Genomic DNA, 18254 nt, shown 5'->3' with positions numbered 1-18254 from the left:
TAACAGAAAGATGTCTGCATAGGAATAGAATTGTTCACCAGAATTCAACAAAATATTACCCAAACAATTCATATACTGTTTATGTTACACAGCAGAGGAGAAACAGATTTTTATGGTACACCACACGGGGGTCTCTAAAACTGAAGAAGATCCATCTTTGATCATTTGATTTTCTCTATTTTTTAAATTCCTCAAATCGCCACAGTACAGGACCATCTATCCCCTAACTGCACTAATCTACATGTTAACAATTCATGGTTAACCATGTCAAATGCCGCTGAGATACCAAATTGTAATAGCCGTATTTGGACCCCTTTTACTTAAGATTACTCTCGCTTTTGATACCAACTTCATCAACAATGTCTCAGTACTATGGAAATTTCTAAAACCATGTTGTCTAATAAAATGTTAAAATCAGATAGCTGAGATGCCACTAAACACTCCGCCAATTTAGAAAAGGAATGCTTGCCATGTCTAAAATTGAATGGCTGTTATAGGTCCATCCCTATTCCTTTGGAAAGAGGGGTTAATTCTATTTTTCCAAAAGGGGAAAACTACTACATCTCAAGATCAGATTTATCAAATGCACAAACCACTCAATTATAGAACTTGGGAGATCAGAATATAAATAAGTTGGACCTATATCAAGTGAACAGCAGTTGTAATTCAACTGTTGGAATGACATCAGAAGTAGAAACAAAATAAAATGTCTCCCCACTCCTGTCCAATCTTCACTGGCTCCCAGTGATTTCCAGAATCCATTTCAAATGCTCCTGCCTGGCTTTTAAGATCATTCACGGCATCCTTCCTCCCCTAATCCCACTATCCTTTAACTCCTTGAGTCCTGACTCCACCAGACCCGCCCAAAGATATAAACTATCCTTCCCCTCTCTACGCGGTATTCTCTATGCAGGTAAACTGGGAAAATCTCTTCTCTTCAAAATCACAGGTCTCTGGAACGACCTTACTATCCCATTGCGGAACCTGGGCTCTCTCCAACTATTCCGCAAGCAACTGAAAACTTGGCTCTTCTCTAACATATAATTCTATTTTCCACCTTTCTCTTCCATTCTATAAATAAGCTCATGTAAACCTTTTCCTTTCTCTTCTTATATTTTAAGTTCTTGTAAACCGTGCCGAACTCCACTTCCGTGGATAGGATGCGGTATATAAACTTAAGATTTAGTTTAGTTTAGACCAAATTCTATCAGCTGGAATATCACTCAAAGTAAGCGTATCCTAAACTTTTATATCATGACAATATTGATTCATCTAATTATTCCCAGGAATGGCCTTCCTGCCAAGATCACTCTAACAGTAAACTGAAAAAAATCAGCCATAAATTTACAAATAAGCATAGATTGACTATGAATTATGCTTTAAATCAGAAAATATCTGAGAAGAATATCAACCAATTAATCCATGAACTGAAGCTAATCAAAAGTGGGTCATGTGGGAAGCCAACATCGCTAAACATGCGAGTAAATGTACTAAAGATTGGCTGAAGAAGAGATTTTATGTTTTGCACTAGACAAGTCAAAGTCCTGATCTAAATCCTTTCAAACTGTTGTGGTAAGACCTGAAGTAAAGCTGTTCATGCAAACAAGCTGTAAGAGAAGTTGATGAAACAATATTACAAAAGTTCATTCCTTCATCAGCAAAGTAGAATTGTTTGCTACTGTATGCATTTGACAGTTCCTGTATACTGCATCCATGCAATTTTGTCATAAACACAGTCCATGATTTGTATATAGGCTTTTACGTAACATCTGCACAGTATACCGTATTTCCCCATGTATAGGCCGTGGCTTATACATGGGTTTTACAAACATGTGCAGTGGGTGCAGCTTCCTTATATGAGGCGGCCTATCTAAAGACATTGTAGATAAACCGTGGCACTACTGGAGTCCCCCATACCTTTTAAAATAGCTCCCTCGCTAGACGGCTGGTGGCTGCCTCCTCCAATGTCACGGCCAGTGGTGCAGGACAGGAGTGATCTTTTCAACATCCAGCTTGGCCCCGTGCTGCTTCCTCAATGCCTGCCGTCAGTTCTCTTGAGTCCCATATAAAGAGATTTTTAAGTCCACGTTCCCTTATCAGGCTGTCCAGTGAGGGAGCTAATTTAAAAGGTACAGGGGACTCCAGTAGCACCGCGGCTTATCTAATGGGGAGGCTTATCTAGGAGTTTTAAAATGAGAATAGGCCTAAGTCACTTGATCACTTTTCATATAAATGATTAACACTTTCATGCCTGAAGAGATCACTTGATGCGGTGAGCAGGTGAACAAGATCGACCTTCTCCAGAGCCTCTCCTCAATGTTCACCATCTGGAATATTTGTGTACACAACCTTAAAGAGCATAAGCACTATCTTCTGCCACATATGGACAGATATTTAGCCAGGTCTACCTCAGAGATGATGGTGAAAATGACAAGAAAAGACCAAAATAAAGCTAAGCCTGGAGACAAGATGGCAGAGCCCACCATTTACTGAGACAGCTTTGGGAGAATTGAAATGGGCAGTTTTGCAGACACTAGGCTCAAGCGTGGAACAGCTTTTTTTTCTCAAATCACTAAACTGTGATTTTATCGGAAAATTCAAAATGAGTTACTGACTTGAAATGCAGAGTCTCAACGGTCGATAACGACACATGGCACTCAAGGACGTCAAGCGCCAGCCCATTTCCAACAGGAAAAATGGGAAAAACCTATGACTTATTGGGTTCCCAGAAAACATAACTAATGCAGCCTTATTGCCTATACTAGAGTCTTAGCTCAAGACTGAATTACCAATGCTGACAACACTTGTTCTGGCACAATTTGAGCGAATACATCAAGTTGGGCCTAGACCTGGAAGAGATCAACACCCATGAGTAGTACTGGGCAAGCTACACAACTACAGACATAAAATGGAAATACTGAAAACTTGCAAAGAGAAGAAAGATTCATTAAAATACGAAAATACTCCATCAGAATTGGTCAAAATCTTTCAGTGGTGCTCATAGAAAAACAGAAAGCATTTTATCCCATCTTTGCAAAGTTGGTGGAACATAAGCAAAGATTTGTTTCTTTACCTTGCTATCCTCAAAATCTACAGTGAAGGGAAATGGCAAGTATTTGACTCAACAGAAAAGGCAGGAGATTTTGTTAATAACCTATATGAATCACCTGATGCAGCTACTTGAATGACTATTGCAGCAGTACGACTCAGATTTAACAAGCATCTAAAAGCAATAGTTGTTGTTATAGGAAGCATAGAATTATTATATTACTCCATAATTGCTGATGTAGGAGAGAGGTTCTGAAAGCACCCAGAATATGACTACTTTCTATCTTAAGCAAGAAGGGAGTAGACTATTGGCTCTGTATAGCTAAGGGGGGGGAAGATATTTCTTCTGGTGTAATTAATAACAGTGCAGTCACCGTAGTTAAGAACATAAGAATTTGCCTCCACTGGGTCAGACCAGAGGTCCATCTCACCCAGCGGTCCGCTCCCGCGGTGGCCCATCAGGTCCACGACCTGTGAAGTGGTTTCTGACCACTTCTATAACCTACCTCAAGTTCTATCTGTACCCCTCTATCCCCTTATCCTCCAGGAACCTATCCAAACCTTCCTTGAACCCCTGTACAGAGTTCTGGCCTATCATTTCCTCCGGAAGTGCGTTCCATGTGTCCACCACCCTCTGGGTAAAAAAGAACTTCCTAGCATTTGTTCTAAACCTCTCCCCTTTCAATTTCTCTGAGTGCCCCCTAGTGTTTGTGGCTCCCCACAGTTTGAAGAATCTGTCCTTATTTACTTTCTCTATGCCCTTTAGGATTTTGAAGGTTTATATCATGTCCCCTCTAAGTCTCCTCTTCTCCAGGGAGAACAGCCCCAGCATTTTTAACCTGTCAGCGTATGAAAAATTTTCCATACCTTTTATCAGTTTAGTCGCCCTCCTCTGCACTCCCTCGGGTACCGCCATGTCCTTCTTGAGGTATGGTGACCAGTATTGAACACAGTACTCCAGGTGCGGGCGCACCATTGCGCGATACAGCGGCATGATGACCTCCTTCGTCCTGGTCGTGATACCTTTTTTGATGATGCCCAGCATTCTGTTTGCTTTCTTTGAAGCTGTCGCACACTGCGCCAATGGTTTCAGTGATGTGTCGACCATCACCCCCAGGTCCCTTTCAAGGTTACTCACCCCTAGCAGTGTTCCCCCCATTTTGTAGCTGAACATCGGGTTCTTTTTCCCTACATGCATGACCTTGCATTTCTCTACGTTAAAATTCATTTGCCACTTTTTTGCCAAGTCTTCCAGTCTCGTTAGGTCCCTTTGCAGGTCTTCACAGTCTTCCGTGTTTCTAACCCTGCTGTAGAGTTTGATGTCATCAGCAAATTTGATAACCTCACATTTTGACCCCGTCTCCAAATCATTAATAAATATATTGAACAGTAGAGGTCCCAGCACCGACCCCTGTGGAACTCCGCTCGTGACCCATTGCCAGTCTGAGTATTGGCCCTTTATTCCAACCCTCTGTTTCCTGCCTGCCAACCAGTGTTTGATCCATCTATAGATATCCCCTTGTACCCCGTGGTTCCACAGCTTTTTAAGTAGCCGCTCGTGGGGTACCTTGTCGAAGGCTTTTTGGAAGTCAAGGTAAATAATGTCTATGGATTCCCCCTTATCCATCTGGCTGTTTATTCCCTCAAAGAAGTACAGCAAGTTCGTGAGGCACGACCTTCCCTTGCAGAAGCCATGCTGGCTCGCCTTCAGTTGTCCATTGTTTTCTATGTGTTCGCAGATTGTGTCCTTTACCATTGCTTCCATCATCTTTCCCGGAACCAAGGTCAAGCTCACAGGCCTGTAGTTTCCCGGGTCACCCCTTGATCCCTTCTTAAAGATGGGCGTGACATTTGCTATTTTCCAGTCCTCTGGGATCTCCCCAGTTTTTAGGGAGAGGTTACATATTTGTGAAGTGTCTCTGCTATTTCATTTCTCAGTTCTTTTAGCACCCTCGGGTGGATGCCGTCCGGGCCCGGTGATTTGTCACTCTTCAGTCTGTCTATCTGTCTGAGGACATCCTCTTTGCTTACCTCTAGTTGTACCAGCCTTTCGTCGTGTTCTCCGTTTATAATCACCTCGGGTTCTGGGATAATGGATGTGTCCTCTCTGGTGAAGACTGACGTGAAGAATTTGTTTAACCTGTCAGCTATCTCTTTTTCCTCCTTTATTGCTCCTTTCCTGTCTCCGTCGTCCAGTGGTCCCACTTCCTCTCTGGCTGGTTGTTTCCCTTTTACATACCTGAAGAAGGGTTTGAAGTTTCTTGCTTCTCCTGCCAGTTTTTCCTCATATTCACTCTTTGCTTTCCTGACCTCTCGATGGCATTTTTTCTGGTGTCTTTTGTGCTCTTCCTGATTTTCCTTTGTTGGTTCCTTTTTCCATTTCTTGAAGGATGATTTCTTGTCGCTTATCGCCTTTTTAACTGCAGTTGTTATCCACGCTGGGTTTCTAGTTCGATTTTTTTTGCACCCTTTCCTAAACCTTGGGACGTACAGAAATGTTATGTATGTTTTAGTCATAACACTATATGTAACATGATATGGCTGAGAATGGTTTGGAGACAGATACACCACCTGGATGAAGGCTGGGTATCTAGGGGGGTGATGAAGATGTGCATTTGGAAGTCATTTTTTCTGGTTGGGGGATGATTGCAAAATCACTCCATATAATATCCTGGATTGTCTCAGTAATAAAATGAAAAAAATACTTTCAGCCAAGGGTGACTGAGGAGGAGTATTCTAAATTAAATAAGGAATGGGTAGGTCAAGCCTATTCCGCATCCTCCTCCCATAAAAAAGCAGGAATTATCCCTTTTAGTCCATAAAGTTATTTTTATGGTTCTTTTTCAATAAAACAGACTTGACATAAAATGTCTTGTTATCAATGTACCATATATACTCGAATATAAACTAAGATTTTTTGACCCAAAAATGGGGGTCTCGGTTTATATTTGAGTCTACACTTCTCTAACTTTAAAAAAAAAATATCAAAATTTAAACCTGTGTCTGGCTGTGAGGAATGGAGTTGTGGATCCAGGGCAGGCCCGAAATGCAAGGCAGGCAGCCAATTCCTCCCGCAGGCGGCGTTTATCCATGCTGTTTGCCAGCTGCCAGGAGGAGAGGGAGTGAGGTGTCAGTGGCACATCTGGATAGCGATGAGCCCTACCTTGGTCTTGGTCCCACTAAACCAGCTGGCAATGAAGAAGCCAGACGCCATGGGGGCCTTCGCTCTTGCCAAGTCACTATAGGCTCTGCCGGTTTTGATCCTGCCCCTCAAAATCAGGAAGTAACCAGAGAGGGCAGGATTGAAACCGGCAGAGCCTGTAGTGACTTAGAGGGAAGGCCCCTGCAGCATCTGACTTCTTCATTGCTAGCGGGACAGGGAATGGGACCGAAGACAGGGCTCAATGCAATCCAGATGTGCCACTGACCCCTCCTCCTGGCATCTGGACTTTTATGCATGATTCTCTTCATATGAAAGAAAAATTACATGGCGCTTGTACCTTTTAGCTTTACGAAAGTTCGAGAGAGCTACTCTTAAAGAAGAAAATTCTATATTGAACTACCTATAGTTTGGTCAGTTTACCAAAGTCTGCTTTGACTGCTATATTATTACATAGATGCACATTCTACTGCATATGCATTTTTTCATACACTTACACTAAGCACACTAAGCATTTTTTCATATTCTTGCACTAACCTTCATATCGCATTACCCCTTTTTCAAATGTCATAGACTTGAAACAGTTATATATGGAAAAATAGGTCAAAATTTCTAAAAGGCAATGTAAGAAACCAATCAACATTACAGAAAATGTTTAGTTGAAGTTATTGCTTCTCAAGGAGATGCAGTCAGTTAATGAAGGGTTCACATACGTTTACACAAAAAGGATATTTATGGTTGAATCTTTCTATTGAATAAATAATCAAATTATATCTTTTGTTTTACTTATTCAGTATATGTCTCTTACCAGGGTTTAGATTTGGATCTAATATTCTGAATATAAATTGTGCTAAAACAGACTAATAGAGAGTTCAGACTTTCTCATCATTCTGTGTAAAGCATGTTTATGATTTCATTTCTTAATATATGGACGTCTGTGTCATTAAAATTATAGTCCTTGTTATCAATGTGTAATAAAGTTAGAAATTGGTCATATCAGTCCTTTTTCAGGACAATGATGGAACTGCTTCTGCATGCACCTTATACCTATGTTTTTATGAAAAACCTCTATTTTAGCTACCATGAATTTGGCATGCTAAAGCAATGGTGTCTTCCAAAAATCTGTATTCAGATATGATTTAATACAAAATCATAATGCTGTTTTCCTTCTAGCATGCCAAGAAAGGTTTGCAGTTCTCTGGTACAGTGGTACCTCGGTTTACGAGTGTTTTGCAAGACGAACAAAACATTCGCAAAATCGGCGCCTCGGAAACCGAGCGCACTTTGATTTGCGAGCGACCCCCGCGAACCGGCACACCCCCCCCCCCCCCCCCGCCGCCATCGGGCACCCCCCCACACACACTGCCATCGGTTACCCCTCCGCCGCGATCTGAGGTCCCCCCAACCCACCCGAACCCTCTTCTTACTTTGGTGTAGCCTCGGCACCGGCACCAGCATGTCCTGCGCGTTGGTGCCGGTGCCCGAAGATCTGCCTCCTGTGCTGGGCCTTGAGCATGTGCTTCGGGGGGAGCAATGCCGGTTCTCATGGGGGGGGGAGAAGCGCTGCTGGCCTCGGGGGGGGTGGGGGGAATATATCAAAGCGAGTTTCCATTATTTTCTATGGGGAAACTCGCTTTGATAAACGAGCATTTTGGATTACGAGCATGCTCCTGGAACGGATTATGCTCGTAATCCAAGGTACCACTGTATTCAGAAATCTCCAATTCTGAGAACAGGAATATTGAGAATAAGTCAAATGTGAGAGGTTCTAAGTTTGCTGTCAAATTACTCATAGAAAAGAACTTTGTAATTTAACAGGAAGAAGAAGAATATGAAACTAAAGGAGGCCGTCGGAGAACATGGGATGATGATTATGTACTGAAACGACAGTTCTCTGCTTTAGTTCCTGCTTTTGACCCTCGACCTGGTCGGACTAATGTTCAGCAGACAACCGATTTAGAAATTCCTCCCCCTGGTAGGTTAAACCAGAGCTAATATTACAAAATGATAGAATTAGGCAGCAACTTCTACTGACATTACTTTGCTTTTTTATGTGTGTTGCATTAGTCAAACTTGTCATTAAAAATAATAATAATAAAAAATAGGTAACTGCAAACATTTTTCCAGGGAGACAAAACAATTGAAAGTAGCAAATTAAGAGTATCACAAGAGTAGTGAGATGAGACTTAAGTAACTCTGATATTAGCAACTACTGGTTTCTAATTTGTCCTCCATGGACAAGCAGGATAGCAAGTCTTCACTGATGGGTGACACCATCTGAAGGAGACCATGTGGCAAAGCTCCCCACCTAGATTATTCTAGAAGTGTTTGAAAAGCAGCAGTGTATATGCTTGCAGTTTTCAAGTTTGTTTTTATCAGCTAGGGTCACATGAATGTTTATGTGTTAAAATAAGGTTGGCTTGCATGAAAGTTTTGGAAGTACTATTCTAAAGGATTTCAAACAAAATTATCCTATTCTCTGAGGACAAACACAAATTCTCAAGGCATGTGCAATATCATAGCTGGATCCCATGTAAGAAAACTTCTCCAGCTCTATTAGAAGGTTTAGAGTTGTATCATCATGCATGTGCACCAGCTGCCACTGTCATCCAGAATCACCTCAGTTTTTCCACAGAGCTGGTTGGACGCATGTCACTGGAGCTAATCTAATCTAATCTTTTAGTCTTGTATACCGGGTCATTCCCAGAGGGACTTGAACCGTTTAACAAAACTTAATCTTAAGACCATAGATAAACAGTAATAAAAAAAGGGCAGAATACTGGAACTGGAAGCACTTCGAGCAGTGGAGGAGGAGGAGGACAGAGATGCAGAGAACCTGAAGACAGAGGAAGCCATCGAGGAAGAAGTCCGGGAGTTAGAGAAGTTCATTGAGGAGGCATACAGGGAGGCCATGGAAAATCATCAGCAACAGTGGAACTGCCGAGATACACCTACAGAGAGTGAGGACCATCTGGAGGACAACAACGAGGAAGAAATGGTTGACACAGCAGCGAGATCTGGAAACAGTGGAGGGAACCCACAAGAAGACGAGTCCGGTGCTAGCCAACGCCAGGAAGATGGAAGTGCACAGAGGACACGGACCTACGGCTGGAGAGATGGACATACACCAGGGACACCGACCTGTGGCTAGAGAAGATAGAAAGGACAGCAATCGTCGTGGGGGACTCCATCATCAGACAAGTCAACAGACAGGATCGGCTGGTGACCTGCCTACCGGGAGCCAAGGTAAAAGACATAGTGAGCCGCATCAACAGGATTATCGACAGCGTGGAAGAGGAAGATACGGCGGTGGAGATCCATGTGGGGACAAACAACGTGAGCAAAAAGAACTACAACAGGGAAGTACTGAAGGACCAGTTCCGGATGCTAGGAAGGAAGCTGAAGACCAGAACGCAGAGGGTAGCGTTCTCGGAGATTCTGCCGGTACCCAGGGCTGATGGGAAGAGACAGACAGAGCTGCAAGCAGTCAACGCGTGGATGTGCAGGCGCCACTTCTGAATGGCTGCTCATTTATACTGAGGCGGTCATTCAGAAATGGCATCCGCCTATGCAGCAGCGCGCTTGTGCACCGCTGGCCCCGATGTGCCGGTAATCAGCAGGCAGCAGCCCTGCGAAGCACCAGCGACCGGCCCAATTAGGGAAGTGTCTGGGCCCAGGCATTAGCGCGCTTGTGCGCTGCGGGCCCCGACAAGCAGCAGGCAGCCGTCCACCTACCTCCAACATTTAAAGGTACCGCCAAGATGGGGGAGGGGGCTGGGACATAATTTAACGGTGCTGGGGGGTATGTAAAAAGGATGATTGATTGGGGGGGTGCTGGGTCAGAATTTAAAGGTGCTGGGGGGCTGGGATTGAATTTAAATGTGCTGGGGTATATAAAAGTGATGATTAGGGGGGCTGGGATTGAATTAGATATGCTGGAGGCATGTAAAAAATGATGATTGATTGGGGAGGCTGGGACGGAATTTAAAGGTGTCGGGTATATATTAGTATACAATTTGGTTCAGAATAGGTTTTTTTCTTGTTTTTCTTTCTCTAAATCTGGGATGTGTCTTATAGTGAGGTGCGCCTTATGGAGCAAAAAATACGATATTTCGTGATTCACTTACCTGAGGGCTTATACCTCCTGGGGGCTTTGATCACCCTTCCCCATCAATTCTAGTTTAAAGTCCTCTTCAGTAGGTTGGTCATTCTGCTGCTGAAGACACTTCTTCCCTTGTTTGATAGATGCATGGCACCCCTGCTTAGCAACCCTTGGAAAATCATCCCATGGTCCAAAATGCTCTCGACAACACCATCTGTGCAGCCATTCATTCTTCTCCAGGATGCAATCTTTTCTGCCCTGGCCTTTACCCTCGGACAGGGAGGATCAACAAGAATACACCTGTGCACCTGACTGTTTCACCTTATCTCCCAGAACCATAAAGTCACTTTTGATATGTTCAGAGGAGTACCTAACAGTATAGTTAGTGCCAACATGGCTCAGCAGCTTTGGATAGTAGTCATTAGACTTGATGAGTCTTGGCATGCTCTCTGTAACATCTTGGATTATAGTACCAGGCAGACAGCACACCTCCTGGGACATCCTGTCTGGTCTGCAGATGGATGCCCCTGTATCCCTCAGAAGGGAATCGCCAATCACCACTACCTTACACTCCTAATGGCCACAGATCCAACAACTTTGGGGATTTTGAGCTTTTATCCTTCCTCTCCCTGGGATGCTCTCATCTCTACTTCCAGGGCTGCATATCTGTTCTTCATTTCAAGGGCAAATGGAGTCACTGATCTTAAAGGGTCTGTAATCTGAGTCCAGCTGTCCTCCCTCAGCATGGCATCTTTTTTCCCCACTAATGAAAAACTTTGAGATATCATGAAGCATTTCAACAATGTATCTCTTTCTCCTTTGCCGACAACATCCAACTATACCTACTGCTAGGAGACGACCGTGACACCCAGATTACAAAACTGTCTTTCAGAAATAAAAATCTGGATGTCCACAAACAAGCTCCAATTAAATGCCACAAAAACTGAACTCCTTTGGATCCGCAAATAACATTGCACCTACAACCGCCCCTCTATCTTCTGGGAATCATCCACCATAACCGCAAAAGACAAGTCCGCAGCCTAGGGGTACCTCTTGCTCAAAATTATCACTCACCGACCATATCTCGCAAGTGATCTTGTCTTCGTTCTACTACGAGAATTACGGAAAATAAGAAACTAATTCTCTGAACCGGACTTTTCACAACTTCTCTATGCTTTCATCCTCTCCTGCATGGTCTACTGTAATGCATTATTCAGTGGACTGACAGCAAAAAATATTAAGTGTCTCCAACATGTACAAAATGCAGCAGTCAAACTACTGAAGAGCCTTTGTGCCCATAATTTAGTATCTCAAGCGCTAGTGTCACCTCACTGGCTACCCATAGCCAAACGTTGCATCTTCAAAGGCTTAGTACTTGCATTCATGTCCTTACACGACATGGTGCCTGGCTACATATCAGCCAAACTCCTGCCTTATGTTCCAAACAAACCCCTCCGCTCCAAGGAGGAAACACGTCATCAAATGCCCCCTGGTCGGAGCCTCCAACTAGAAAGTGCCAGATGAAGGTCATACTCTCACTTCTTATCGAAGTACTGGAATCAGCTATCTCCTAGCATCAAATCCCTTGATAGACTTTTGAGCTTTAGGAAAGCAATAAAAACCTACCTCTTCACTTCACCCCTCGGGACAAGCTAGCATTCAGACTGTTATACCCAAACCACTGTATTCCAAATAGATATCCAACTGACTCTCCCTGTGGCCACACTGACTCTTTCCCTGTACACACTTCAGACTTCATGCATGCTTCAGGCTCCAAGTGTCTGCTAATTCAGAACAATTGAACTACACACCTTACAGTGCCCTAAGTCCTTAGTTTTATGTTACCTTTTGTTAATTGTTATATGTCTTGTTTGCTGTTATATATGTTACCATGTAACCCGTTCTAGGCTCCCTGGGGAGGATGGGATATAAATTGAATTAAATAAGTGTTGCCACCTCCTTGCTCAGGTCCTTTATTTCCTTCATGAGGGATTCAAGCTTAAGATAGCTTGCATATGGAACCACTCCCTCTGCTTAAGTAACAGCAAACGAAGCTGTAACCTGAGCAACAGCTTTGGTGACACAGTGTGTCCCAGCCATACTGTGGTTGCAGGAGTACTTGCAACTGATGAAAAGAAGAGAAAGCAGAAAAAATCCTACCAAAGCAATATCCTCTCCCTAATTGGTTGAAGAGCCTGTACATCAAAAGATCAGCCTTGGGATGAGTGGGAGCTGGGAAGAGTGGTAGGAAATTAAACACTAAGGGGCTCATAATCGAAACTTACATACATCTAAAAACCCGCCTAAGTCAGCACTTGAATGATCTAAAAGACACGTCCAAGTTCCGATAATCGAAATGGCTTTTTGGATGTATCCAGGGACTTTTTAGGCCTCTGAATGCTGATGTGCACCCAGAGCTAAAAGGGGCATATCATGAGGAGTGGTTAAGACTGGATGTGGGTCAACCTAGACTTTAGTCGTCCTGCAGGGATAATTGAAGGTTTTATGAGAGTTCCTGGATGGAACTTAAGACGGTATAAAAACTGTTATAAGTGCCCTAAAGTTATCCAGAGTGACCAGATAACCACTGCAGACACAAAGTAAAAACCCCTCCCGAGGGAAGTGGTGAGAAGAAAACAGTGACGGAATTCAACGAAGCATGGGATGAATACAGAGGATCTCTAATTAGAATATGAATGGGCAGACTTTCACAGTATGAATCCCGCAAAGGAGATGGTTTGGATAGGCTGGAATGAGCTTCAATGGCAACTCCAGTAGTTGAAACTTAAGGACAGTTCCGAGTGGACTTCTAAGGTCTATGCCCCCCCCCAAAAAAAAAAGAAAAAAGGCAATTTAATCATGAAATTGTAATGCATGTAAGTACAGAGCATTATCCCAGGACAAGCAGGCAGCATATTCCCACACATGGGTGACATCACCGACGGAGCCCCGCAGCGGACAGCCTCGAAAGCAAACTTGCTTGAAGATCTCGATCTTTCGAGCACTGTACCGCGCAGTGCGCGTGCCTTCCCGCCCGAACTAGGGGGCGCATCTCCTGAGAGGATCCTTAGTTCGTTTAATTCCGCGGAGACAAGAAGACACGTTTTTCTACATCTCTGCAGCATTGCCTTCTCTTCACCGCGGCTGTTTCTTTTCTTTCAGTAAAGTTCGGTCGCTGTGCTCTCCTATTTCTTTTTCGTTTTCTTTTCTTAAAAAATAAAAATAAAAAGTTTCTTTTATTTCTTGTCCGGCCGGTGAGCCTTGGGCCTAGGTCCATTTGCTCCTTTCGTTCGACACGGACTTTATTTTTTCCATGTCCCGGCCTCTCACCGGGTTCAAACGTTGTCATCAGTGTAATCGTGTGATTTCGGTCACCGATCCCCACTGCCGCTGTCTACAGTGCCTGGGTCCCACTCATTCCCCAGAAGATTGTCACCGTTGTTTCACTCTTACTCCACGGGCTTTTCGACGCCGATGCGCTCAATTTTTTCAACTTTTCGGAAACATGGAGCAACCTTCGGATTCTACTTCGACCTCGGCGGCTGCCCCGGTCTCGAAGGCTTCGACATCGACGACTACGGTCTCGAAGGCTTCGACCCAGGCTCCGGCTGGAGCTTCGGTCTCGAAGGCCTCGACCTTGCCTGCTTCGGTTCCCTCGAAGACGGTGCCATCTGCGAAGTCTTCTATGGGGGGTAAGTCTCTGGGTTCTCTTTCAGGTACCGTACCCAAGAAGCCACCAGAGTCCTCTGCACGTCCATCTTCCAAGCGTACCTCCAAGATAAGGGAATACTCACCTTCGAGGTCGCCCTCTTCGGAGCGTACTGCTGCACCTACGAGGTCAGAATCTTCTGTCTCGGTGCCGATGCTGGAGGACATGTTGAAATCTATACTCACCACTCAGATTTCCTCCTTAGTGGCTCAATTGGTCCCGTCCTCGACCTTGCCTCGGACTGATCAGCCTGTCACCCAACCAGAGCTTCCAGTATCTCGAGGCCGATCCAGGACACCGAAGAAAATTTCTTCGTCTGATTCTTCTCCAGACTCACCTCCTCCGAAGCACCGGTCAAAGCATTCGAGACCTATTGCTTCCAAGCTTCGGAGGGAATCTTCGGCATTGGATACCGAGACTTCTCTACCTCATTCTTCGAAGCAGAAGCACGGATCTCGATACTATCGCGCATCGACTCAAGTCCTCGACCGAAGACTCCATTGTCGAAGCCACCCCGTCGAGACAGTTCACCACAGACCTCGACTCATTCCGTACCACGTACACCTGGTACTTCTCCATCCAGGAGCCTGAAGAGAAAACATTCTCTTACTCCACCTCACAGTGCACCTTCTTCTGTGACTCTACGTCTAGACTCAGAACCACTTTCACCATATTCTAGAGAGGCTTCTCCCTCAAACTCAGCTCTTCCTAAATCTCGCAGTGTATCTCCTGAGGAAGCGTCTGATTCCAAATCCATTTCTTTTGCCAAATTTATTTTTGATATGGGACAAGCTCTCAAACTGGATCTTCATTCAGATTCTAAGTATACTCCTGAATATTTAGCAGATATGGAGCTTCCTCATCCACCGAAAGAGTCCCTCAGATTACCTATGACTCCGGTTCTGAAACAAACCTTTGTTCGTAATATCGAGACTCCTTATTCCATCACTGCCATTCCATCTAAATTGGAATCCCGTTATCGAACAGTTCCATGTAAAGGTTATGAAAAGTCTCAACTATCTCATCAATCCCTGGTAGTAGAATCCTCTTTAAAGAAAGCACATCCTTCTAAAATCTATGCTTCAGTTCCCCCAGGTAGAGAAGGTCGTACCATGGATAAGTTTGGTCGCCGTTTATACCAGAACTCTATGATGGCAAATAGAGTTCTTAATTACAGCTACATTTTTACATCCTACTTCAACCATTTTCTGAAGATTTTACCATCTTTTTACCCGGATATCTCTACCACTCGTCTTTCAGAATTTAAACTCATCCTTAAGACTCTTTCTCAATTACGACTCTTCATGTTACAAGCCTCATATGACGCATTTGAACTCTCGTCTCGAGTATCTGCCTTTGCTGTAGCCATGCGTCGTTTAGCATGGATACGTATTGTGGACATGGATCCCAACCTTCAAGATCGATTGGCAAATCTACCTTGTCAGGGAAATGAATTATTTGATGACTCTATTGAGGCAGCTACCAAGCGTCTTTCAGAACATGAACGCTCTTTTGCTTCCCTCATTCGACCAAAACCTAAACCTGCACCAACTAGAGGTTTCAAACAGACTCCACGTCGTTATCCTCAGAAAACGACTCCTGCTTTTTCCAGACCTCCTCCTCGTCGTCCTCCTCAACAACAGCGACAACAAAAATCTCAGACTCCTGCTGCCACCAAGCCTGCTCAGTCTTTTTGACAATCTCAACATGACCATTCCAATTTCTCTGTTTCCAAATTCTCCCCTCCCCATAGGGGGTCGCCTTTCCACATTTTATCACCAGTGGGAGCTCATTACATCAGATCTCTGGGTGCTTACCATCCTACGAGAGGGATACTCTCTTCGGCTCCTTCAGGTGCCTCCAGATCGCCATCCAAGAGAGTGTCCTTCCAATCAGTCGCATCTTCCCCTTCTTCTTCAAGAAGCTCGAGCTCTGCTTCTCCTCCGAGCTGTGGAGGAAGTTCCTCTTTCCCAAAGGAACTTGGGATTCTACTCCCGTTATTTTCTAGTTCCCAAAAAGACGGGGGATTTGCGACCGATCCTGGATCTCAGAGCTCTCAACAAATATCTAGTCAAACAGAAATTTCGAATGCTCACTCTGCCAACTTTATATTCGTTAATGGATCAAGGGGATTGGATGTGTTCCCTCGATCTCAAAGAGGTGTATACTCATATCCCTATTCATCCAGCATTTCGCAAGTACCTCAGATTCCAAGTAGGAAACCTTCATCTGCAGTACCGAGTTCTCCCCTTCGGATTGGCTTCTTCTCCCAGGGTTTTTACAAAATGTCTCGTGGTGGTAGCTGCAGCTCTTCGCAACCAGGGTCTCCAAGTATTTCCATACCTAGACGACTGGCTCATCAAGGCTCCCTCTTTTTCAGGGGTTATTGCAGCGACCTAACAGACTATTCTTTTTCTACAAAGTTTGGGATTTCACATCAACTTTCCCAAATCTCAGTTGACTCCTTCTCAGTCTCTCCAGTTCATAGGAGCAACTCTGGACACTATCAATCTGAGAGCATACCTTCCACAACCACGTCAGGCCGCCCTGCTTCAGATTTCTCAACAACTCTTCCAACTTTCAACTGTTCCAGCACGAAAGATGATGGTTCTGCTCGGTCACATGGCTTATACAGTTCATGTGATTCCTTTTGCCAGACTTCACCTTCGTATTCCTCAATGGACACTGGCATCCCAATGGCAGCAATCAGTGGATCCACCAACTCGACTGATTTCCATAACTCCTTCATTGCGGAAGTCTCTCCGTTGGTGGATGCTCTCTTTGAATCTTTCAAGAGGCTTGCTGTTCCACCCTCTTCCTCATCAGAAAGTCCTCACAACCGACTCATCAATGTACGCATGTGGACGGTCTTCGCACTCAGGGTCTCTGGACTCAAGCAGACCGTCGGTGTCATATCAATCTGTTGGAACTCAGAGCAATATTCTATGCTCTCAAAGCTTTTCAACATCTCCTTCACGACATGGTGATTCTTGTACGTACCGACAACCAGGTAGCCATGTATTATGTCAACAAACAGGGAGGGACGGGATCTCATTCCCTCTGTCAAGAAGCTCTGAAATTGTGGCATTGGGCAATTCTTCACAACATCTTCCTCAGAGCTGTTTATATTCAGGGTCAACACAATTATTTGGCGGACAAATTGAGTCGTCTTCTACAGCCTCACGAATGGACACTCAATTCTCCTACTCTTCGCCAAATCTTTGCCCATTGGAGAACTCCGCAAATAGATCTGTTTGCGTCACCTCTCAACTTCAAACTGCCTCAATTTTGCTCCCGCATCTATGCCCCTCAACGTCTCGAAGCGGATGCGTTTCTACTGGACTGGAGGAATCAGTTCCTTTATGCTTTTCCTCCGTTTCCTCTGATTCTCAAGACTCTAGTCAAACTGAAGTCAGAACATGCCACCATGATTCTGATAGCTCCTCGGTGGCCCAGACAACCTTGGTTCTCCCTTCTACTTCAACTCAGCACCAGGGAGCCTCTTCTTCTACCAGTATTTCCCTCTCTACTCACGCAGAGTCACGGATCCTTGCTTCATCCCAATCTGCAGTCTCTACATTTAACAGCTTGGTACCTTTCTGCATAACAGACTTTTCTCAATTCTCTCCGTCTGTTCAAGATATCTTACTTGCTTCCAGGAAACCATCAACTAGACAATGTTATGGCCAGAAGTGGACTAGATTCTCTGCTTGGGTGTTCTACATGTCACTTGCCACCCAGATCTTCCTCCTTGACATCCGTTCTGGACTACTTACTTCATTTGTCACAATCTGGACTTCAAACTACATCTGTTTGAGTCTATCTTAGTGCTATAGCTGCTTTTCATCAGCCTTTGGATGGAAAACCCCTTTCTGCACATCCTATGGTTTCTCGCTTTATGAAAGGACTTCTCAATCTCCATCCACCGCTTAAACCACCTCCAGTGGTTTGGGATCTCAATGTTGTTTTAGCTCAACTTATGAAACCTCCTTTTGAACCGCTTGACAAAGCCCACCTTAAGTATCTCACTTGGAAAGCTGTGTTTTTGATTGCCCTCACTTCTGTTCGAAGAGTCAGTGAGCTACAAGCTTTGGTTGCAGATCCACCCTTCACAGTTTTTCACCATGACAAGGTGGTCCTCAGTACTCATCCTAAATTCTTACCTAAAGTTGTTTTGGAATTTCACATCAATCAGTCTATTGTTCTACCTGTGTTTTTTCCAAAGCCTCATTCTC

The 18254-nt window shown here is 44.3% G+C and overlaps 1 protein-coding gene across 10 annotated transcripts in view; it reads left to right on the top strand.

Moving 5' to 3' along the window:
* The window catches only part of HECTD1 (HECT domain E3 ubiquitin protein ligase 1), a 365311-nt gene that overhangs the window by 241839 nt on the left and 105218 nt on the right, over positions 1-18254 (top strand). For all 10 annotated transcript variants that reach the window (XM_033952151.1, XM_033952152.1, XM_033952156.1 and 7 more), the window contains exon 28: positions 8027-8183. In XM_033952151.1, coding sequence (XP_033808042.1) covers positions 8027-8183 — 157 coding nt within the window. The remainder of the gene's footprint in view (positions 1-8026; positions 8184-18254) is intronic.

Source organism: Geotrypetes seraphini, chromosome 7 (assembly GCF_902459505.1).
Source record: "Geotrypetes seraphini chromosome 7, aGeoSer1.1, whole genome shotgun sequence".
NCBI classification, from domain to species: domain Eukaryota; kingdom Metazoa; phylum Chordata; class Amphibia; order Gymnophiona; family Dermophiidae; genus Geotrypetes; species Geotrypetes seraphini.
This window is presented reverse-complemented; position numbering and strand designations above follow the sequence as displayed.